Below are 24,511 nucleotides of genomic sequence, written 5' to 3'. Positions count from 1 at the left end.
CTTCTTCATCTTCCTTAAGGCCCACTATCTTTATGTTATTTCTTCTGTTATGGTTTTCCATTGTATCTATTTTTTGAGCTAGTAGTTCTTGTGTCTCTTTAGTTTTTTTATTAGATTTCTCCAATTTCTTTTTTAAGTCTTCTACCTCCATTTCTGCTGCTACTGCCCGCTCTTCTATCTTGTCCATTTTCTTTCCCATTTCTGTTAAGGTCATCTCCATTTTATTTATTTTCTCTTCTGTGTTGTTTATTCTTTTTCTTAAATCCTTAAATTCCTGTGTTTGCCATTCTTTAAATGACTCCATGTATCCTTTAATAAGAGCAAGTATATCCTTTACCTTGCCTTTCTTTTCTTCTTCTATTTCACCATACTCTTCCTCTTCTTCTTCCTCTGGGTTGACCATCTGTTGTTTCTTTGTTGCCCTTTCCTCCTCTTCTTTCTTGTTTCTATTGTCTTCTGTGGTCTCTTCTTGCTGCAGGTGTTCTGCAGCTGTCGTTGCCGGCTGTGGAGATTGACTCCCCAGCTGGTCCCCCTCCCGTCGGTGTGTTTCTTTTCATGCGCATCGCGCATGCGCGACTCCTCGCGCATGCGCGGTTGCGCACTTTAACTCGGCTCTGCGAGCCATTTTTGTAGTCCATTATTTACCGACCTGATGGAGCGGGTTTCTCTCTCCGCAGCGGGCCTCTTCGGACAGGTAAGGCCTTCACCTTTTTCCTCCTTTGTCTTCTCTTCCTCTCTTCTTACCGTTGCTTTCGATTTTTCTTTTTTTGTCGCCATCTTCTTTCCACCTTTATACTCACTTTTCTGTAACTTTTATTTCTGTGCCTTTGTGTTTTTCTTTGTTTTTCCCGACTTTTCTGGAGAGGGCTGGAGTTCACCGTCCGGCCACTACTCCATCACGTGACTCCTCTCGCTGGTAGTTAGTTCTTGAAGTATTTTCTCCACTGTTGGTATAGGGTGTCGTTCTCTAATTATAGCTTCATTGGCCATTCTCATGTCAACACATAGTCTTATGTCACCCTTTGGTTTGGGCACAATCACTACGGGACTGACCCATTGTGTCGAATGTTCCACCGGTTCTATAATGTCTTGTTCGATCAATTCTTTAATTTTGGCTTCGACTTTCCCACGAAGTCCAAACGGAGTTCGGCGCATTGGTTGTGCTTTGGGTTTGACCGTTTCATCTACCGCTAGCTTCAATTGTCGACCTTTCAGCTTTCCTACTCCTTGGAAGACTGCGGGGAATTCTTGCTTCATATCCTCGTATGACTGAATTGAATTGACACAAGCTCCAATATGAAGTATTGCCAGGTCTTGCTTCTTCTACTCAACAATGGTTCTCCCCTCTCTTCTATGACCATAAACTCTGCTTCGGTGTACTTATCTCCAGCTTCAACAGTTGCAGTAAAACATCCAATGGTCTGCAATGGCTTGGTTGCTGTGTATGGATACAGTTTCTTGGAACACTTCTTTGAGGTACAGATGATCTTTTTCCTTTTCAACTTCTCCCATAAATGTCGATCAATCACATTACTGTCACTGCCTGAGTCTACAATGACCTGCACTGTCACTCCACCAATGATCACTGGGACCTTCTCATGATGTACTTCATTCAACGTAAATTGGTAACAACTCTGTTCCTCCTGGGTATCATCATTGTCACCGTCTATCTGGCGAATGGTATCTTTCTTTCCAGGATACTTTCCTATCCCCCAGGCTTTGCCTTTGGAAGTTGTACTCTTCCTCTTCTGGTCTGCATTGGACTTCTTTGCAAAGTGGTCTTTACCTCCACACTTTCTGCAAACTTTGCCTTTGGCCAGGCAATATGAGTCTTTTCCAAAGTGACCTCGGTTTCCACATCGATAACACTCCATGTCCTGTGTCGACGTATATCTTGGCTGGTTATGGCGATGTGAGAGCCTCTTAATTTGCTGGCTTGAGTTGTCTTTCAGGGTCATAGTATGAAATTGCCCTTCAACAGCCTCTAATGCAGCAGCAATGGTTAAAGCATCGGTGAGTTCCAACTCACTCCCTCTTTCCAGTAGACGTCTTCTGAGTTTATCTGATCTGCAGTGCTGTATGACTTGATCCAGTAATTGGTTGTCCAAATCGGCTGGCATGTAATTGCATCCAACAGCTAGCTGGCGTAGTCTCATCACGTACTGAGCAATTGTCTGGCCATCTTCTTGTCTCGTTCTCCGAAACAAATGGTGTTGAAATGTAGCATTCGGTGTCACTACATAGTGTGCATTTAATGCATCTACCGCTTTCCGGTACTCATCCTTTCTTCCAGTATTCAAAAGTGTCTTTAAAGTTTCCCGAACTGCGGGTCCAGCCGTGAAAAGAAGTAATGCCCTTCTCTGCGCTTTTTGTTCAACTGTACCGGTATCTAGAAATAGGCCACGACTGTAAGCGTAGGATTCAAATTCTTCCAGCCATGCCTTCCACTTCACACTTACAGTACTTGCATCACCCGTTGGGTCAAAATGAGCAATTCCACTATGTGTTAGAAAGTCACCATCTGCACCAGCCATGAGGAAATATTCCAGCCCCAAAAGTACTGAAGCAAAGAGAAAATTCTTATCACCTTGAAGTTGTCTGTAATCCTCTGTAATCTTGTTTAGTCTTTAATTTTCTTCAAGCTTCTTTCATCCTCGTCGCCAATGTCACATTTGTGGCCCGAAATGTGAAGTTAATAAAACATTAAACACAAGTTTTATCAGGTAAACTTCTCATGGTCTTTATTTTCCAGTTTCCTTTGTTCTCCTGCTTGTGCTCTTATATCTCTCTCATACCACGTGACTTCAGGTACATCTCATACATACTCATTATCATGACAGGGCCCAGTGCTGTATACCATCCCATCAATGCCCACAAAGGTTCTGAAATTAACTTACTGGAGCCCAGTGCTGTATACCATCCCATCAATGCCCACAAAGGTTCTGACATTAACTTACTTGGGCATCGTTCTGTATATCGTCCCATCAATGCCCACATAAGTTCTGACATTAGCTTACTTGGGCACCGTTCTGTATTTCGTCCCATCAATGCCCACAGTGGTTCAGATGTTAACTTACTGGGGCCCAGTTCTGTATACCAACCCATCAATGCCGACTGAGTTTCTGACTTTAGCTTTCTGGGGCCCAGTTCTGTATACCATCCCATCAATGCCCACAGTGGGTCTGACATTAACTTACTTGGGCGCAGTTCTGTATACCATCCCAACAATGTAAACAAACATTCTGACATTAGCTTACTTGGGCACCGTTCTGTATTTCGTCCCATCAATGCCCACAGTGGTTCAGATGTTAACTTACTGGGGCCCAGTTCTGTATAGCAACCCATCAATGCCGACTGAGTTTCTGACTTTAGCTTTCTGGTGCCCAGTTCTGTATACCATCCCATCAATGCCCACAGTGGGTCTGACATTAACTTACTTGGGCACCGTTCTGTATTTCGCCCCATCAATACCCACAGTGGTTCTGACATTAAATTACTAGCGCCCAGTTCTGTATACCGTCCCATCAATGCCCACATAAGTTCTGACATTAGCTTACTTGGGCACCGTTCTGTATTTCGTCCCATCAATGCCCACAGTGGTTCAGATGTTAACTTACTGGGGCCCAGTTCTGTATACCATCCCATCAATGCCGACTGAGTTTCTGACTTTAGCTTTCTGGGGCCCAGTTCTGTATACCATCCCATCAATGCCCACAGTGGGTCTGACATTAACTTACTTGGGAGCAGTTCTGTATACCATCCCAACAATGTAAACAAACATTCTGACATTAGCTTACTTGGGCACCGTTCTGTATTTCGTCCCATCAATGCCCACAGTGGTTCAGATGTTAACTTACTGGGGCCCAGTTCTGTACACCATCCCATCAATGCCCACAGTGGGTCTGACATTAACTTACTTGGGCACCGTTCTGTATTTCGCCCCATCAATACCCACAGTGGTTCTGACATTAAATTATTAGCGCCCAGTTCTGTATACCGTCCCATCAATGCCCACATAAGTTCTGACATTAGCTTACTTGGGCACCGTTCTGTATTTCGTCCCATCAATGCCCACAGTGGTTCAGATGTTAACTTACTGGGGCCCAGTTCTGTATACCAACCCATCAATGCCGACTGAGTTTCTGACTTTAGCTTTCTGGGGCCCAGTTCTGTATACCATCCCATCAATGCCCACAGTGGGTCTGACATTAACTTACTTGGGCGCAGTTCTGTATACCATCCCAACAATGTAAACAAACGTTCTGACATTAGCTTACTTGGGCACCGTTCTGTATTTCGTCCCATCAATGCCCACAGTGGGTCTGACATTAACTTACTTGGGCACCGTTCTGTATTTCGTCCCATCAATACCCACAGTGGTTCTGACATTAAATTACTAGCGCCCTGTTCTGTATCTTCTTCTTTGGCTTGGCTTCGCGGACGAAGATTTATGGAGGGGGTAAAAAGTCCACGTCAGCTGCAGGCTCGTTTGTGGCTGACAAGTCCGATGCGGGACAGGCAGACACGATTGCAGCGGTTGCAGGGGAAAATTGGTTGGTTGGGGTTGGGTGTTGGGTTTTTCCTCCTTTGCCTTTTGTCAGTGAGGTAGGCTCTGCGGTCTTCTTCAAAGGAGGTTGCTGCCCGCCAAACTGTGAGGCGCCAAGATGCACGGTTTGAGGCGTTATCAGCCCACTGGCGGTGGTCATTGTGGCAGGCACCAAGAGATTTCTTTAGGCAGTCCTTGTACCTTTTCTTTGGTGCACCTCTGTCACGGTGGCCAGTGGAGAGCTCGCCATATAACACGATCTTGGGAAGGCGATGGTCCTCCATTCTGGAGACGTGACCCATCCAGCGCAGCTGGATCTTCAGCAGCGTGGACTCGATGCTGTCGACCTCTGCCATCTCGAGTACTTCGACGTTAGGGATGTAAGCGCTCCAATGGATGTTGAGGATGGAGCGGAGACAACGCTGGTGGAAGCGTTCTAGGAGCCGTAGGTGGTGCCGGTAGAGGACCCATGATTCGGAGCCGAACAGGAGTGTGGGTATGACAACGGCTCTGTATATGCTTATCTTTGTGAGGTTTTTCAGTTGGTTGTTTTTCCAGACTCTTTTGTGTAGTCTTCCAAAGGCGCTATTTGCCTTGGCGAGTCTGTTGTCTATCTCATTGTCGATCCTTGCATCTGATGAAATTGTGCAGCCGAGATAGGTAAACTGGTTGACCGTTTTGAGTTTTGTGTGCCCGATGGTGATGTGGGGGGGCTGGTAATCATGGTGGGGAGCTGGCTGATGGAGGACCTCAGTTTTCTTCAGGCTGACTTCCAGGCCAAACATTTTGGCAGTTTCCGCAAAGCAGGACGTCAAGCGCTGAAGAGCTGGCTCTGAATGGGCAACTAAAGCGGCATCGTCTGCAAAGAGTAGTTCACGGACAAGTTTCTCTTGTGTCTTGGTGTGAGCTTGCAGGCGCCTCAGATTGAAGAGGCTGCCATCCGTGCGGTACCGGATGTAAACAGCGTCTTCATTGTTGGGGTCTTTCATGGCTTGGTTCAGCATTATGCTGAAGAAGATTGAAAAGAGGGTTGGTGCCAGAACACAGCCTTGCTTCACGCCATTGTTAATGGAGAAGGGTTCAGAGAGCTCATTGCTGTATCTGACCCGACCTTGTTGGTTTTCGTGCAGTTGGATAATCATGTTGAGGAACTTTGGGGAACATCCGATGCGCTCTAGTATTTGCCAAAGCCCTTTCCTGCTCACGGTGTCGAAGGCTTTGGTGAGGTCAATAAAGGTGATGTAGAGTCCTTTGTTTTGTTCTCTGCATTTTTTTTGGAGCTGTCTGAGGGCAAAGACCATGTCAGTAGTTCCTCTGTTTGCACGAAAGCCGCACTGTGATTCTGGGAGAATATTCTCGGCGACACTAGGTATTATTCTATTTAGTAGAATCCTAGCGAAGATTTTGCCTGCAATGGAGAGCAACGTGATTCCCCTGTAGTTTGAGCAGTCTGATTTCTCGCCTTTGTTTTTGTACAGGGTGATGATGGTGGCATCACGAAGATCCTGAGGCAGTTTACCTTGGTCCCAACAAAGCTTGAAAAACTCATGCAGTTTGGCATGCAGATTTTTGCCGCCAGCCTTCCAGACTTCTGGGGGGATTCCATCCATACCTGCTGCTTTGCCACTTTTCAGTTGTTCGATTGCCTTATATGTCTCATCCAGGGTGGGAACCTCATCCAATTCTAGCCTTAGGGGCTGTTGAGGGAGCTGGAGCAGGGCGGAATCTTGGACTGAGCGGTTGGCACTGAAAAGAGATTGGAAGTGTTCTGACCATCGGTTGAGGATGGAGATCTTGTCGCTGAGGAGGACTTTGCTGTCTGAGCTGCGCAGCGGGCTTTGGACTTGGGGTGAGGGGCCGTACACAGCCTTTAGAGCCTCGTAGAAACCCCTGAAGTCGCCAATGTCCGCGCTGAGCTGGGTTCGTTTGGCGAGGCTAGTCCACCACTCATTTTGGATCTCCCGGAGTTTGCGCTGAAGATGGCTGCATGCGCGACGGAAGGCTTGTTTCTTCTCTGGACAGGACGTCTTTGTAAGGTTAGCCTGGTGGGCAGCTCGTTTCTTTGCCAGCAGCTCCTGGATTTCCTGGCTGTTTTCGTTGAACCAGTCCTTGTTTTTCCTGGAGGAGAAGCCCAGTACCTCTTCAGTGGATTGCAGTATAGTAGTCTTCAACTGATCCCAGAGGGTTTCAGGGGACGGGTCCGTGAGGCGGGTTGCATCGTCGAGCTTTGCTTTGAGGTTTGCCTGGAAGTTTCCTCTCGCTTCGTCTGACTGCAGGTTTCCAACATTGAACCTCTTTCTGGGGGCTTTATTGTTCCTGGGCTTTGGTTTGAAGTGAAGGTTGAGCTTGCAGCGAACCAGCCGGTGGTCAGTGTGGCATTCCGCGCTAGGCATGACCCTGGTGTGGAGCACATCTCGTTTGTCACTTTCTCGCACCAGGATGTAGTCCAGGAGGTGCCAGTGTTTGGATCGGGGATGCATCCAGGTGGTCTTAAGGCTGTCCCTCTGCTGAAAAAGGGTGTTTGTAATGACAAGCCGCTGTTCTGCGCAGAGCACCAACAGGAGGCGCCCATTGTCGTTGCACTTGCCGACGCCATGCTTGCCCAGGATTCCTGGCCAGGTTTCTGAGTCTTTGCCGACACGAGCGTTGAAGTCGCCCAGGATGACAACCTTGTCGGCTGTAGGGGTGCGTTGGATGAGGTTGCGCAGGTTGGTGTAGAACTTGTCCTTTTCTGCTGGTTCCGCCTGGAGGGTTGGAGCATAGACACTGATGAGGGTGATGTGACGCTTGTTTTGAAGGGGGAGTCGCATGGACATGATTCGGTCCGAGAGGCCTGTCGGAAGGTTTTCGAGTTTGGAGGCAATGAAGCTCTTGACCATGAAGCCTACACCAGATAGGCGTCGTTCATCCGAAGGCTTGCCAGACCAGTAGAGTGTGTAGCCCGTGCCGCGTTCTTGGAGGCTGCCTACATCTGCCAGGCGGACTTCACTGAGAGCGGCTATGTCGATGTCAAGTCTGAGTAGTTCATGTGCAATGAGGGCAGACCGACGTTCAGGTCGGTGGCTGTCAGCCTTGTCTAGCATGGTTCTGATGTTCCAGCATGCTAGCTTGAGTTTGTGAGCATCTTTTGAGGGGGAGGACGTGGAGGGGGAGGACGTGGAGGGGGAGGACGTGGACCTGTCCTCGGGCCTGCGCAAAGGAGCTTTTAGGTGGAGTGCAGTGCGCGCAGTACTGGCCCCACCCTTTACACCCATGGTTCGTGTGCCGTGGCCAAGCAAGCTGGGACGTGGCAGCGAGGTCCTTGGGTCGTAGGTTTTATATCGGAGTGGCCTTCTCCTATGCATGTTTCTTACCCGGGCTGGAGGGGCCTGCCTCCCCTCCTAGGTCGGTCCATACTGCCCGGACCGGGGCCGAGACGGCGGCCCCGGCCTCGGTCGAGTGAGGCAGGCGGAGGCCCCGGTCCGGACAGGGAGTGGGAGGCGGCGGCCCCAGTCCGGGCACAGGGAGAGCAGCAGCGGCCCCGGCCCTGGTCCGGGCCCCGGCCCCGGTCCATCCCATCAATGCCCACATAAGTTCTGACATTAACTTACTGGGGAACAGTTCTGTATACCTTTCCATCGATGCCCACAGAAGTTCACACATTTACTTACTGGGGCCCAGTTCTGTATACCATCCCATCAATGCCCACAGTGGGTCTGACATTAACTTACTGGGGCGCAGCTCTGTATACCATCCCAACAATGTAAACAAACGTTCTGACATTAGCTTACTTGGGCACTGTTCTGTATTTCATCCCATCAATGCCCACAGTGGTTCAGATGTTAACTTACTGGGGCCCAGTTTTGTATACCAACCCATCAATGCTGACTGAGTTTCTGACATTAGCTTTACGGGGCCCAGTTCTGTATACCGTCCCATCAATGCCCACAGAGATTCTGACATTAATTCACTGGGGCCTAGTTCTGTATACCATCCCACCAATGCCCACAGAGGTTCTGACATTAACTTACTGATGCCCAGTTCTGTATACCGTCCCATCAATGCCCATGTATGTTCAGATGTTAACTTACTGATGCCCAATTCTGTATACTGTCCTATCAATGCCCACAGGTTTTCAGACATTAACTTACTGGGGCCCAGTTCTGTATACCGTCCCATCAATGCCCACAGAGGTTCTGACATTAACTTACTAGTGCATGGTTCTGTATACCGTCCCATCAATGCCCACAGTGGTTCAGATGTTAAATTACTGGGGCGCAGTTCTGTATACTGTTCCATCAATGCTCACAATGGTTCTGAGAATAACTTACTGGGGCACCAATATGTATATAGTATAAAGCCCATAGAGGTTCTGACATTAACTTACTGGGGCCAAGTTGATACATCAATGCGCACGGTGGTTCAGACATTAACTTACTAGCGCGCAGTTCTCTATACCACACATGTCAAACTCTGGCCCGCGGGCCAAATTTGGCCCGCGATATAATTATATTTGGCCCGCAAGATCATTTCAAAAATGTATTAGAGGTGGCCCGCCCTGCTGCGAGAGCCGATGCTGTTTTTTGGTAATGTCACCCCCACCATCCTCCCCCTTTATTGCACATCCTTCCCCACCCCCTAACTATCCCTCCCCCCTAAAACCACCCCCCTTAAAAGATGGCCAGAATATTCTCAAAAAGGAATCCAGAATGGTAAAGTTCCACAAACCTTCTGCTGGGAATCCTAACAACACCCGGGCATCAGATCCACAGGACGCGGAGGGAGCAAGAGTGTTGCAGGTTGACCATGCAAACTTTGAGAATGGGGAAAACAAAATTGTAACACGAGAAGTCTGTCGATGTCATCAGCCGGCAAGCCAGTTGGAAGGCTCCCCGCACAACCAGTCACTTCTCCCACCTGTCGAGCAATGCGGCGGATTGGCGAGCGCCTGTGATTTCCTGTCGGCACGACGGACATGGCAGGCTGCGCACGGCCCCCGCTGTTCCGCAAAGGCTGATCGGCAGCGCGCTGGGCCTGAGTGGGTGGGTAAGCAGGGGTGGGCAGAGGGTGTAGGTGAGGAGTAATGGGCAGGAGAAGTTATGGTGGTGCGAGGGGCAGTTAGAGGGAGGGATGAGTAGAAAGAGGGGTGGATAGGGAAGAGGTAAAAGGGGAGGGGCAGGGCGAGTAGGGGAGGGGTGATTAGAGGGTGAGAGACGGGTAGAGGGAGGAACAGGTTGAGGGGAGAGGCAGTAGAGGGGCGGGTATAGGATGGGGTGGGTAGAGGCAGAGCGAGTGGAGTGAGGGGTGAGTAGAGGTTGGGTAAAGGACTGGTCAGGTAGAGGGATGGTGGGTCGAGGGTGAATAGAGGCCTAGAGGCTGAGGAGTGAGCAGGAAATGCTGAGTCCTGATGCAGGCCAAAATGGACACAGCCTGTGAATACTGACTACATCTCCACAGGGACCAAATATGTTTCCCTCAGGTCAAGCAAAGGGTGAACTTGAGCTACCTACTCCTGACCTGTAACATTATCCTCCTAAAGTTATATCCTAAAGTTTAACATTACATATGTTGAAAGAAGAGAAAACATGCAGATGTTGTTGAAAATTTTCAATAAATATTTAGTTCGGCCCTCGACTTAGTCCAAGTTTTTAATTTTGGCCCACCGTGAATTTGAGTTTGACACCCCTGCTCTATACAGTCCCATCAATTCCCACAGAGGTTCTGATATTAAGTTACTGGGGCCCAGTCCTTTATACCATCCCATCAATGTCCACAGAGGTTCTGACTTTAAATTACTGGGGCCTAGTTCTGTACACCATCTCATCAATGCCCACGGAGGTACTGTCATTAACTTACTGTGACCCAGTTCTGTATTCTGTCCCATCAATGACCACTGAGGTTTTGACATTAACTTACTGGGGCCCAGTTTTGTATACCAACCCATCAATGCCCACAGAGGTTCTGTAATTAATTTACTGGGGCCCAGTTCTGTATACCGTCCCATCAGTGCCCACAGATATTCTGACATTAACTTACTGTGGCCCATTTCTGTATACTGTCCCATCAATGACCACTGAGGTTCTGACATTAACTTACTGGGGCCCAGTTTTGTATACCATCCCATCAATATCCACAGAGGTTCTGACTTTAAATTACTGGGGCCTAGTTCTGTACACCATCTCATCAATGCCCACAGAGGTACTGTCATTAACTTACTGTGACCCAGTTCTGTATTCTGTCCCATCAATGACCACTGAGGTTTTGACATTAACTTACTGGGGCCCAGTTTTGTATACCAACCCATCAATGCCCACAGAGGTTCTGTAATTAATTTACTGGGGCCCAGTTCTGTATACCGTCCCATCAGTGCCCACAGATATTCTGACATTAACTTACTGTGGCCCATTTCTGTATACTGTCCCATCAATGCCCACAGAGGTACTGTCATTAATTTACTGTGACCCAGTTCTGTATTCTGTCCCATCAATGACCACTGAGGTTCTGACATTAACTTACTGGGGCCCAGTTCTGTATACCGTCTCATTCATGCCCACAGTGGTTCAGATGTTTAATTACTGGGGCGCAGTTCTGTATACCGTCCCATCAATGCCCACAGAGATTCTGACATTAATTTACTGGGGCCTAGTTCTGTATACCATCCCATCAATGCCCACAGAGGTACCATCATTAACTTACTGTGGCCCAGTTCTGTATACTGTCCCATCAATGACCACAGAGGTTCTGACACTAACTTACTGGGGCCCAGTTCTGTATACCAACCCATCAATGCCCACAGAGGTTCTGTAATTAACTTACTGGGTCCCAGTTCTGTCTACCATCCCAACAATGCCCAGAATGGTTCTGACATTAACTTACTGGGGTACCATTCTGTATATCGTCCCATCAATGCCCACAGTGGTTCTGACATTAACTTACTTTGGCACCGTTCTGTCTATCGACCCATCAATGCCCACAGTGGTTCTGACGTTAACTTACTGGGGCATAGTTCTGTATACCGTCCCATCAATGCCCACGGTTGTTCTGAGTCGCTTCATCTTCTTATTTCTTTTCAACCGTAACAAAATGGAGGCCAACGTTGCAGCACAAAGATTTGCAGAACGTTTTGATACAATCATGCAAATGTGTTGCACAACCATGCAGTCTTTTACAGAAGGGTTAAGATCCAGATCTGTCAGTATCTGCATTGTATTTTCCATCCCGGATTTGTTGCTAAATGGTGAACAAAAATAGCGAATGGTCACATCCTCGAGTGTACAATTCTAGGAACAATGTAGAGTAGAATTACAGGATTGATTCCAGTGAAGGCATCTGTGGATTTACAGACTACTCCCATGGTCATCAGGGGTGTGAAAGGATCTCCATGAGCTGAGCCAATTTCCTGGGAATGACAAAATCAATGCTCAATGGCTATTGCCTTGCTGCAGAACGTCTGTGAATCGGGGCATAATATCAGAATTAGGGTTTAATAATCATAGGCCTTTAAGGATATTTTTAAGCTGATGAGAATGTTGTAAACTGATGGAATTCTAAGTGCACTGTGGCTGTTTAATTATTGACCGTACCGATGTTTGGGCACCAGAGCAAATGGATGGGATGTGGATGAATCGTTGAATTAGCATTACCTGACTGCAAAGGTAAGTTGGCTCTAGGGTCATGTCGCTAAGTCCTGCTTCTACTTTTTTATGCCCTCATACACTGTGATGAGCGAAACTGGAACATTGGTGGTCAGGTATCAGCTATAAGTTCATTAGGACCAGCTCTCTCTTAATTATCAGACTGATAGGTTGGACAGAGACATTCTACATTCCAATCCTGTACACGTTTTATTAGAAATGTGCTGAGCTGAAGTTTATGGTCATGTTTACTGAGGTAATGAAAAGTTTGTTTTGTGTGCTGACCAGCAAGTCATAAGTACAGCAAATAAACTCAAAACAGAGTGACAGAGAGAGATCAGTTAGAATGGAGCAAGGGCAATGTTATTTTCCTAATGGGAGGTTCATTCAGGACCCTCTGATAGCAGAGGGAAAGAAATTGTCCTTGACTCAGGTGGTGCGTGATTTTCCCAACAGAAGGTTTTCTCTGTATTGTAGTCAGTTTGTTTACATTTCTTTATTTATTTACATGTACTCGTATCTTTTCGAGTACAGTTTTCTTTTCACTACCAATAAGTGCAGGAAAAAGGATCTCAGGGTTGTACATAATGTTGTATGTGCACTCTGGCAAAACATTTGAACTTTAAGAGAATGTGGCTGGGGAAGGATGATTCCTTTAATATGTTAGCTGCTCTCTAAGGCAGTGGGATGTGTATATAGAGTCGATGGAGGGCAAGGGGAGGTGATGGACTGAGCTGATTTAAATGATTCCAAAATATTTATTTCTATCTATCTTTATGTGATTTTTATGTGCTGTGTATTACGTGTGTGCATCATGGTCTGGAGAAACGCTGTTTTGTCTGGTTGTATTTGCACAGTCAGTTGCTAAGATTCACAGCTCTCTGCAGTTGGGTGGAGCAGCTCCCGTGCCACGCAGTGATGAATCCTGCCTGGATATTCTCAATGGGGCATCTGTAAAAGTTGTTAAAGGATGCTGGGAACATGCTGAACTCCCCCAGGCTCCCGTGGAAGTACTTTCTTGGCTGTCACACCCATGTCGTTGCACCAGGACAGGTTGTTGGAGCTATTCTGGAACTGAAACATACTAGTTTGACCAGCTACGTGATCTTCAAGGGCATTGAAGGGTGAACCATCCTTGTGTGCGTCAAGGGTCACAGGTAAGTGTGACTGGTTAAGGGCAGTAGAGTTCCTTCCTTAAAAGGAATGTGGCAGGTCTATTACAACAATCATGTGGGTTGATGCTCAGCATATGCCTTGACAAAAAAAATCTCCATCTTATTTAATTATTTTAATCACCTCATCAGTAATGCTAAACATTAGAATTCCTGTCCTGGGATTGTAAATTCATCCCTTGGTATTATGAGTCCAGTAAGTTTACCTTGAAAATTCACCCTCTCCCTCCACCTCCCCCTGCCCCATCTATCTCCCCTCCACCATGGTCTGGTCTCAGGCTCTTACTTCATGATTTCAGCAACATGATGAACATCCAGTGATCTTTTGGTGAGGAGTTTGAATGAAGCCTTCCCTTTGAACAGCATACCATTTTGAGCTAGCTTGACCAGGATGAGTCTTACAATTTCGCCCAGGTACATTGCAGAAATCATTTTCTCAAACCTGAAATACCACAAGGAAACAAGATTTTAAAAAAGGGTTCATGTCAAATGAATTATTCCCTTCTTTCATCACTTTATCAGACAGAAACCAACAAGTGCCAAGGGTAGGATGGTTAAAAACAAGTCACTGTCATGCATAAAATGAAACAATGAGAAACGATTCCCCTCAGAGGTTCATCAAACAAGTGCCGTTATTCCCCCACACAACCTGACATCCGATTGCAATGCTGATAAATGCACAGTGGGATCACAAGGCATAATTAACACCAACAGTGCACACAGCAAGGCAGCACTGACAGAGTGTTTTATAGCACAGCAGCAGGCCCTTCAACCCTCAAGTTGGCTGCATTAACTAGTCTCATTTGCCTGCATTTGGCCCACAGCCTTTCCTATCCATGAACCTATCCAAATGTTACAAATGGTCTCCATCTCTACCACTTCTTCAGGCAGCTCGCTCCATCTTCCCACTACCCTGTGTGTGGAAAATGTGCCCCTCAGGTTGCTTTTAAATCTTTCCCTTCTCACCTTAAATTATAGGCCCTTTCATACAGTCCAACAACCCAAGTGTAGAGGCAGAGATTCTCCGCTCTTACGTTGGGAGACTGACCTCCATGAATGCGTCCTGGTCGGTTCCAAGGTGCTGACTACATTCCCCCTTGGGGGAAGTGACAGCGGTGGAGCGCTGCGCTCCGCCACCCTGCAGGAAAGTAATGCCACTGCAAGTGGCTGGCTGATTACGTCATGGTGATGTTGTCAGCCTGTGACCCATCTCGTTCACCCTCACCCTCCATGACCCCCTCAAGGCAGGGGCCATCGGGGGGGGGGGGTCAGCTTTCGCCTTGCCTACAGTGGCTCCAGACAAAGCACCAAGGCGCCGTTCTACATGAAGCAGCACAGGGGTAGTCTTTTAGTACTGCTCCATGAACAGGTTAAGTTTAAAATTTTTAACTGCCACTGCAGCTGGCCTCGAAGCGGAGGCCTAGCACTGAAAACACCTTATGCCCTCTAGTTTTAGACTACCCTCCACTGGAATATGTGGTGTCCGTCAGTTGTGGTTGACAATGGGTACTGTGCTTCTGGTAGTCACTGGTTTGCTGAGCAGTGTTGACTGTGGCTATTGAGGCCAATCCTGGAATGGTCGGCTCTGCCACAGTTGCTATATTCGTAGGGCATCATTGAATTGTTGTCCGCTGTGCTCTTCACTTTGTTCTCTGCCCTTCAAACTGACTCAAGATCACTTTCTCTCCTTGCTTTAGGTGTTGGTGAAGAGGACCTCACCGTTTGTTGTGGTTGTCTCCCAGCATTCTGTGTTGATTTTTAAGGCTTTTAGGTCACGTTGGCAGAGGTCCTTGAAGCGAAATCAGGATCAATCAACGTTCCTCTTGCCTATTGCTAGTTCTCCATAGAGGATGTCCTTTAGCAGTCTACCATCCTTCATATAGCCATATAACCATATAACCATTTACAGAGTGGAAACAGGCCATGTCGGCCTTTCGAGTCCACACCGGTTCACTAGAACAACTCCACTAGCTCAATCCTCCCGCTCTCCGCCAATATCCTCCAACCCCCTCACTTCCATGTACACATCCAACCTTCTCTTAAATGACAGAAAGGACCCTGCCACAACTATCTCATTTGGAAGATCATTCCATTTTGCCACCACTCTCTGAGTGATCTTCCAACAGTACTGTCCAAAGGCACTAACAACACAACTGACCCCCCACCTGAGCTGCATCTTCCGAAAGTACACGAGAGCTCCGCTGATTCAGTGAACTATTAACCAGAAAAGTTCATGCTTGAATTGTAGACCGACTACACTGAACATTGCATTCAGTTTCTGTCACTAAGATGCAAAGAAAGTTTTGAGCTCTGTCAGCGGACATGGCCCAACCAGTACAGTCCGCATAGTCTTAGAGGCATGGACATTGTGAAAAGTCCAGCGCGGGAGATGACCTCAGAATTTGGGACTTGATGCCGAGGATGCGGTGAGGGCTGTACAGGTGAAAACTGTTGAGTTTCCTCTCCCGCTTGGAGTAGGTGGTCCAAGTCTTGCTACAATTCAGGAGGGTCTAATAACGCATGCATTGTACACAGCAGTCTTGGTCTTTGTAGCAAGTTTCTGATTCTCCTTGACCAGCGACGAGAGTTGAGCAAGGATCGATGCTGCTCTGCCGATACATCTATTGATTTCAGCATCAAGGGAGAGAGAGCCACTACTGGTTGACCCCAAGTATGTGAACTCATGGACCACTTCCAGATCGCAGTTGTTGATGGTAATGACCAGTGCCTCCACTATGTTGTGGGCAAGGACATTTGTTTTCTTTAGGCTGAAGTCCTTGCATCCATGAGAGTCTGTAGTTGCTGCATGGTGTGCGAGGTTCTAGCAGCATAATCGGCCCAGAGCACATCATGTAGTAAGAACTTTCACACTTTTGTACTTGCTCTCAGGTGCACAGGGTTGAACAGCCACCCATCAGACCTGGCGTGCATGTAGACGCCTTCCATTAACATCCTAAGCGTGTGCTTCAGTGGCAGAGAGAAGAAGATGCCAAATAATGTTGGGGCCAACACATCCTTGTCTGACTCCACTACGAATAGTGTTGGGGACTGATAACCTGCCATCATACTGAACAGTAGCCCTCGTGTCATCATGGAATGACTTGATGATACTCTGGAGTTTTGGGGGACAGCCGATCTTGAGGAGAATCTGAAAGAGCCCATCCCTGCTAACCAGATTAAATGCCATGGTCAAGTCGATGAAAGCGACAAAGAGAGGTTTTCTGTTGTTCACTGCACTTCTGGGGTTGATGGAGTGTCGATGAAAGCGACAAAGAGAGGTTTCTGTTGTTCGCTGCACTTCTGGAGTTGATGGAGTGAGAAAATCATGTCGACAGTTGACCTCCCTGTGCGAAAACCACATTGAGACTCAGGGTAGACCCATTCTGCCAGAGTTTGTAGATGTGCCAGGGTTACATGAGCAAAGACTTTGCCAACAATACTCAGGAGGGAGATACCCCTGTAGTTGTTGCAGACACTCCTATCACCTTGTTTTTGTACAAAGTGACGATTTTGGAGTCGATCATATCCTGTGGTACAGCTCTTTCCTTCCACTGGGATAAAGACTGTGTCTATTTACCCTCCCAATGCCCCTAGCATACTATGGTAGCATTTGCCCCTGACCCCTGCCCCTCTGCCAACATGATGCTGCTCCACTCAGGTCGCTGTTCATTCTGGTGATTGGCTGAGTGTATATTCAGGGGATCTCACTACATGAGTGACTGGCACGTGATGGGTCAAGCTGGACTGAAGTAATTCAGGACCCTCTCTCTGGGGAGTGTAGGAGATCAAGATCCCCAGGGTGTTGAAGAAACTCAGGGTTGATCAGCATCAGTGGGGGATGGGCCAGCAAAGGAATTGTCATCACTTTGGCTTGAAGACCTTCATCAAAGAGCAGGATGTTCACTGACCTAATATCTCTTGCCAATGCCAGTTATGGATGTTTAAGGCCTTGATGGAAGATGAGGTGCTGTTCCTTGAGCTCGCATTAGATATTGTTCGAACAGTGTAGGGATGCTAGAGAATGAAAGGTCAGTGGGAATGGGGTAGAAAAGTATAGGGACAGATAAATGGAAGCTCAGGGGCACCCTTGCAGACACATTGCCACACCGGCATACACTGTCAAACCGAGGCTATCTGCAAATTAGAGGAGCATCACTGTATAATCTGTTTGGGCATCCTCCGACCAGACAATATTGAAATTCTGTCAACCCCTCTCCCAACTCTCTCTTCTTTTCCGCTTCCTGTGTCTCCTGTCCCCCAGCTCCCCACCCTTTCCCTCTCTTAACAAAGAGCTACCATCAACCCTCTCCCCCATCACCTCAGCTTTCTTTCTCTTTCATCCTCCGACCTGGACCCACCTATGACCTGTTCGCAGTGGCTTCACCAGGGTTGGTGTCACCCAGTGCGGTAGCTCATGGTGTCAACCCCCCACCCCATGGACTTCCTTTCGCACCAGACCATACAGAATCCTTTTGTACTAATGCAAGTCATAATTCCTGTGTATCACTGAATATAACGGCAATAGTAGTGAGATAAATAACTAGCAAAATTAAAATTACACCTTTAAATTACAATATCATATGTACAGCCTAAATGTATTTACGTTTACATCATTTCATGAGGTTGAAGTGAAAATTCAGTAAGAAAACAGATACTAATTACAATACCAAAACACCAGAGAATTTGACAAAAGCAGCAACTATAAAAACACCAGCAGTGACGAAAACAACAGTGCGTGTTTGTAGCGCGTGCAGACGAAACCACGTGGTTCGAAGTGACATTGTCATTGGGTAATAATGACAGTTTTAACCGGAGCGCATTAGAAGGTTCAAAATTTAAATGAGCATACAGTTTTAACCTTGTAGGTCTATTGATTCATGTAAGCTGGGCTTACAGAAAATGTTTTTATTGTTATAACTAACTGCAGGGATGTTTTAATAAAAAATAATTTTCTGCTGACATTTTATAGACATAGTCATTTTGGTGTCACCCTGTCTGATGGTGTCACCCGGAGTGGTCCACACCCCCCCTAGTGTTGCCAGTGCCTGTTAGCCTGTGCTGCTCCCCCTGCCCCTTCCTCTATCCTCTCCTCTCCTCCTCACCCCATCTTTTTATTCAGAAACCTGTCTATTTTTTGCCGATACATGATGAGGAGCTCAGGCCTGAACTGTTGGTTCCCCTTTACTTCCAATTGGTGCTGCATGGCCAGCTGAGCTTCTCCAGCACGTTTGCAGGTGGTGTAATGAGACATTGTTTAAAGCAATCACCCAGTCTGCATTTCGTTTTGCATCATGATCACCTAACGCAGGAGGCTAAATTGGAAGAAATGCCCACACCTAGAAAGATAATAAGGAGAGGTTTGGACGTTTCTCCCTGGAGCAGGAGATTGGAGGAGGAACATATGGAGGTTTTTAAAATTATGAGAGTAATAGATAAAGTAAATTATCAGAGTTTTTTTTACCCATGGTAAGAGAATCAAACACGAGAGGCCATGGATTGAAGGTGAGGGCAAGATATAAAAGAAACTGGAAGGGCATCTTTTCCACACAAGACAGTGATGGGTATACGGAATCAGCTGCCAGAGGCAGGGATAATTGCAATTATTAAGAGACATTTTGGCAGATACATGGATAGGAATGGTTTTCAAATTAAAAAATAATAAATTTAGACATACAGCTCCATAACAGGCCATTTCAGCCCACGAGTCTGTGCCACCCAATTACACCCGATTGACCAACAACGCCAGTACATTTCAAACAGTGGGAGGAAACTGGTGCCTCCGGGGAAAACTCACACAAACAAACTCCTTACAGACAGCACAGGATTCGAACCCAAGTCCCCATCGCTGGCACTGTAACAGCGTTGCGCTCTCCGTTTAGTGGAATATGGAGCAAATGCAGGAAAATGGGACTAGCTTGTGTGGGCAATTTTGTCAGCACGGACAAAGTTGAGCCTAAGGGCCTGTTTCCATGGTGTAAAACCTCAATGAATGGGTACCTAGTTACTGGAAGGAACAGTGGTAAAAGGGTAGGTGCAGTCATAGCTTGTCAACTACTCCATCGCCACTCAATGGTTTTCAAAGACTTTCTTTCCACTCCCACTGGTGCTGGTCGACCCATAGACATTCTCCAGCGGACTTATCTTCAGATTCCAGCATCTGCAGTCTCCTGTTTGTCCCCAATCTATGTCCATCTCTTTATGGGAAACCAGGAACCATTCTAGTTTCAGTCCAACTCAGTGATGTTGCTGGTACATCGGTGACTAAGTTGCTGTTGTTTTGTGCATTATTCATACTCAAAATTCTGTCCTCACGTGATACTGAAAACTTTCATCAGTTTCAACCTGTGGTCTCACTTCCACGTGTTCTCTACCTGATTAGAACCAGTATAGAAACAGGCCCTTCGACCCATCTAGTCTGGTCAGGTCCCATCAACCTACACCCAGTCCACAACCATTCCATACCCCTCTTTATCTGTACACCTGTCCACTTTTTTCTTTCCTTCCTTTTCTTGACAGCTTTAACCCAGGGGATCGGTTCACAACTACAGACCTAGAAATGCCCTTAACTATACCTCCTCCTGCCCAGCTTCCTGCAAGGCTTCCATTTCATGTCCCAGTTTCCATTTTCTACCTGCTCTATATCTGTTCCATTGAAAAGACCAGCTGCACCAATGTTTCTGAGATATCTTCCTCTCTGCCATGGTTGAAATGGTTCCCCACCACATATCCTCCATTTCCCACACTTCCACCCATCTCTATTCTATTGGATTCTTCTTGTCCCCATCTTCCTTCCCTTATTCAACTGATATGTAACACAGTTAAGGAACCAGGAACATTGACCCTTCCCTTCTGCTTTCAGTACAGAGACCATTCCCTCAGTGACTCCCAACTTCACTCTTCCCTGTCCATCACCCACTGAGTCAATCAGCATAGAACAGACCCTTTGGCCCAACTAGTCCATGCTGACCCTGTTACGAGGATGTTGCTAGGACTCGGGGGGCCTGAGCTATAGGGAGAGCAATAGATCGGGTGAACGCAGGGATGGGCATCGGTAACCTGAAGACATAGGTAAGGGCGCAGAAACTGAGGAGTATCCTTTTTACACAGAGGGTGACGCATGTATGGAATGAGGTGCCATATGAGGTGGATGGGACAGGTACTATTGCAATGTTTCATGAAAACAAAATTGGACAGATACATGGATAGGATGAGTTTGAAGAAATAAGGGCCAATGCAGGCAGGTGGGACTGATGTGAATGGAGCATTTTGGTCAACATCAGCGTCAGGCTGAAGGGCCTGTTTCTGTATTGCATTCTGGGATAATCCTATTCTCCTGCATTTGGTCCATATCCCTCCAAGCTTCCCCTATCCATAAATTGATCCAAATGACTTAGATGGCACTATTCTCACATTGCTTTGCCATGCAACTGCAGCAGTTGCAATGCCAGCCCATACATAGAACACTTCAGCACAGTACAGGCCTTTTGTGCCAACCCATGTATTCTTTTTAAAAAAAAGTACTAAACCCTCCCTACCCCATAACCCTCTATTTTTCTTCCATCCATGTGGCTGTCTAAAAGTCTATTAAATGCCCCTAATATTTAAGCCTTCATCACCATCCCTGGCAAGGCATTCCAGGCACCCACAACTCTCTATGTAAAAAAAACCTACCCCTGGCATCTCCCCTAAACTTCCCTCCCTTTACTTTGTACATTTGTCCTCTGGTGTTTGCTGATCCTGCCCTGGTAAACAGACACTGGCTGCCCACCCTATCTAGGCCTCTCATAATCTATAGACCTCTATTAAGTCTCCTCTCATCCTTCTATGCTTCTTCCAAAACCAGAAGGCTGAGTACAGGGTTAATGGTCGGTTACTTAAGAGTGTGGATCTTCTTATCTTCTCTTTCTACCTGCCAGGGACCCAAATAATCCTTTCTGGTGAAGCAACAAAAACAGGCTCTTCAGTCTGTCTTGTTCATGCTGACTAAACTAGTCCCATTTGGCCCATATCCTTCTATCCTTTCCCAAGTATGTACCTGTCCAAATAACTCATGAACGTAACAATTGTTGCTGCTCCCACCACTTCCCCAGGAAGCTCATTCCATAAATCCAATGTGAAAGGTCTCCTTCAAATTATTCCCCTCTATTAGGTCCTTCAACCCCACAGAGAAAAGTCCCAGCCTGTCCAGCCTCTCTTTATAATTCAATTCCTCCCCAAAACCTGGCAACATTCTCACTGTTGTTCCCTGCACCCATTCCAGCTTAATGATATCTTTCCTAGGGCTGGGTGAGCAGAACTGCAAACACTATTCAAAGTGCAGTCTCACCAGGTACAGCGGAAACATGACCTCCCTACTCATCGACTCAGTGTCCTGACCAATAAAGGCAAATGAGCCAAATACCTTTTTCACCATCCTACATATCTGTGTCGCCACCTATGCAGAACCTGTATCTCCAAGTCTCTCTGCTCTATAGCACTCCCCAGGATCCTTTCGTCTAAGTCCTGCCTGGATTAACCTACTAAATGCTACGCCTTGCATCTGCCCATGTTAAATTCTAAATTATATCCCAGATCAAATGTATCCCACTTGATTCAATCGAGACACACTGGAGTCTTCAGAATTCAATGATGTATTCATCTGTTACAGAAAACTAGTCTTTCCTCTTGGCAACAGAACCCCCAGTTCTGATATACAGCCATCAACCTATCATATTCACCCAGTCTTCCTCCTTCCACTCTTTACACCTGATCTGCTGAGCTTTCTCCTTCATCCCAGATTTCCAGTATTTCTGTTCTAATATGTTCTTTCTTTGTCCCCTACTGGCTTCACTCATCTACCCTTTTCAACAGACCCCGGCCAACAGGTCTGTTCCCTTTCTCAGACTGCATCAAAAGTAACTGTGTCAGCTGGGATAATCTTAGTCTCCATTACCTTGTAGTCACTGCTTTTGATCTCTCCACTCCTCCACAATAACATTTCCTGTGCCTTTCAGCCACCCATTATGCCAAAATAATCTAATCCCATCTGCCTGCATGGGATCCATATTCCTCCATTCCCCACAGGTTCATGTGCTTTAAATGACCCTCAAAGACTCTATCCCACCTGCTTCCACTACCACCATCTACTTCTCCCCACCCCCCCCCCCAACGCCTGCAGCAATGGGTCCAGACACCTACCACATTGCCTTTAAACACACCTCCTCTCACCTTCAAACTATGCTGCCTGGTATTTGACAGTACCGCCTTGTGAAGAAGACTGACTAGCTCACCTTTCTATGCTGCCACAATTCTACAGGTGTCCACCAGGACTCTGCTCAGCCTCCGACACTCCAGGGAAAACAATCCGCACTCGTCTGCCCCGCCCACCCCACCCTCACTTCACCTGCCTGTCTCTCTCGGCTCTCAATACATCCTTGATTCCTTTGTGTGCAAGCTTCAGATGGCCTTGGAGAGCCAAGGGTGGTGGGGGGGGTTTGGTCTGACTCAACCCAGGCACAGTTGACTGTCACAATACAAGAGCGTCATGGCAGCACTGTGCAGTTACTGAGATTGATGAGGTGATTTTGTAGCAATTTGAGAGGCTGGGAGGAAGCCCCCTTCCCTTCCTCCTGCTTTCATCCACTTCTTGCCAACTCCCAGCCCACCATTTCCTTGCTGCACATTTCTGGCATGCTGTATCACTCTCCAGGCCATCTGCCCCTCCTCCTGCCTGCCAGTCTGACCACCAAAGTCCCACATCAGAGTGGAATGGGTGTTCACTCTGGTGAAACCATCACTGAAGCCAAAGTCCTTCTCACAACTTTTGAAATTCCAACCATTTTGCAACAATGAAGAGTGAACTACTACTGCTCCTTCCTGAATTGCTCAGAAACTTATTGAGAATGTCTTTGAATAGTACAGATGTTGGGAAGTGCTGGAGAAACTCAGCAGGTCAGTGAGCATCCGCAGGAATGTTTCGGCCCTGGGCCTTTCATCAGGTGTTAGCAAAAACAGGCAGGTGCCGGAATAAACAGGTGGGGGGGGGGGGAAAGGGGAAGGAAGTGAGGTGAGGAGGGAGGAAGGAGCAGGTTGAGGAGCACAGGCCAAAAGGTAAGAGATCATAGGTGGATACAAGTGTGAGGGCAGAAGAGAAAAAAGATGACGTGATAGGGGAAAAGGTTACTCTGATAGGAGGGGAAGGGAAGGGGGTGTTTAAGTTGTTTAAGACATTGGTGAGGGCAACTTTGGAATATTGTGTGCAGTTCTGGTCACCAAACTACAGGAAAGATATCAAAAAGATTGAGAGAGCACAGAGAAGATTTACTTGGATGTTGTCGGGTCTTCAGGAATTGAGTTATAGGGAAAGATTAAACAGGTTAGGACTTTATTCCTTGGAGCGAAGAAGAATGAGGGGAAATTTGATCAAGGTTTACAACATTTTGAGAGGTATAGACAGAATGGATTCAATAGGCTTTTTCCTCTTAGATTGTTGGAGATAAATACAAGAGGTCATTGTTTAAGCTGAAGGGGGAAGAGTTTAGAGGGAACATTAGGGGGGAAGTTCTTCACTCAGAGAGTGGTAGGAGTGTGGAATGAGCTGCCATCTGATGTGGTGAATGCAGGCGCAATCGTGTGTTTTACAAATAATTGGATAGATAAAAGGATGGGAGAGGCCTGGAGGGTTATGGAATGGGAGCAGGTCAACGGGACTAGCGAAATAGTGGTCAGCACAGACTAGAAGGGCTGAACAGCCTGCTTAATGTGCAGTAGCATTCTATGGTTCAACAGGTGTGGAGCAGGAGGAAAGGAGACAGAGAATAGGTAAAGAGAGAGACTCGTGAGAAGGGGGTTAATGAAAATTGGAAAAGTCAATGTCAATTCCATCTGGTTGGAGAGAGCTTGAACAGTGAAGAAATTGTTGTTTGTCCATTTAGCAGGTAGCCTCGGTTTGGCAGTGCATGAGACCATGGTCAAACATGTCGGTGTATCTCCAGATCCCATTTGTAATCAACACTGTGGTGATATGTAATTACACCACTAGGTCACCAGGGGCCATCCCGGTGATCTTGTATATAAAGCAGTCCAGAGCTACAGTCTAGCCTTCCAAGTTCATCTTGCAGAGAGACAAGACCTCTTAGTGTACATATTAGTTTATTAAAGCTGTCTTATACTTGCACTGCTGGTGTGGCTATTGTCAGTAC

General features: G+C 46.9%; 1 protein-coding gene across 6 annotated transcripts in view; it reads right to left on the bottom strand.

The window, feature by feature from the left end:
• Positions 1 to 24,511, bottom strand: part of LOC138744533 (hexokinase-1-like) — a 154,777-nt gene that overhangs the window by 61,402 nt on the left and 68,864 nt on the right. For all 6 annotated transcript variants that reach the window (XM_069900860.1, XM_069900859.1, XM_069900863.1 and 3 more), the window contains 2 exons: positions 13,618 to 13,773; positions 11,522 to 11,755 (listed from right to left, as the gene is read on the bottom strand). In XM_069900860.1, coding sequence (XP_069756961.1) covers positions 11,522 to 11,755; positions 13,618 to 13,773 — 390 coding nt within the window. The remainder of the gene's footprint in view (positions 1 to 11,521; positions 11,756 to 13,617; positions 13,774 to 24,511) is intronic.

The sequence above is a fragment of the Narcine bancroftii genome, chromosome 10 (assembly GCF_036971445.1).
Source record: "Narcine bancroftii isolate sNarBan1 chromosome 10, sNarBan1.hap1, whole genome shotgun sequence".
Taxonomy (NCBI): Eukaryota; Metazoa; Chordata; class Chondrichthyes; order Torpediniformes; family Narcinidae; genus Narcine; species Narcine bancroftii.
The sequence above is the reverse complement of the archived record's forward strand: the minus strand, read 5'-3'. Positions and strand labels throughout refer to the sequence as shown.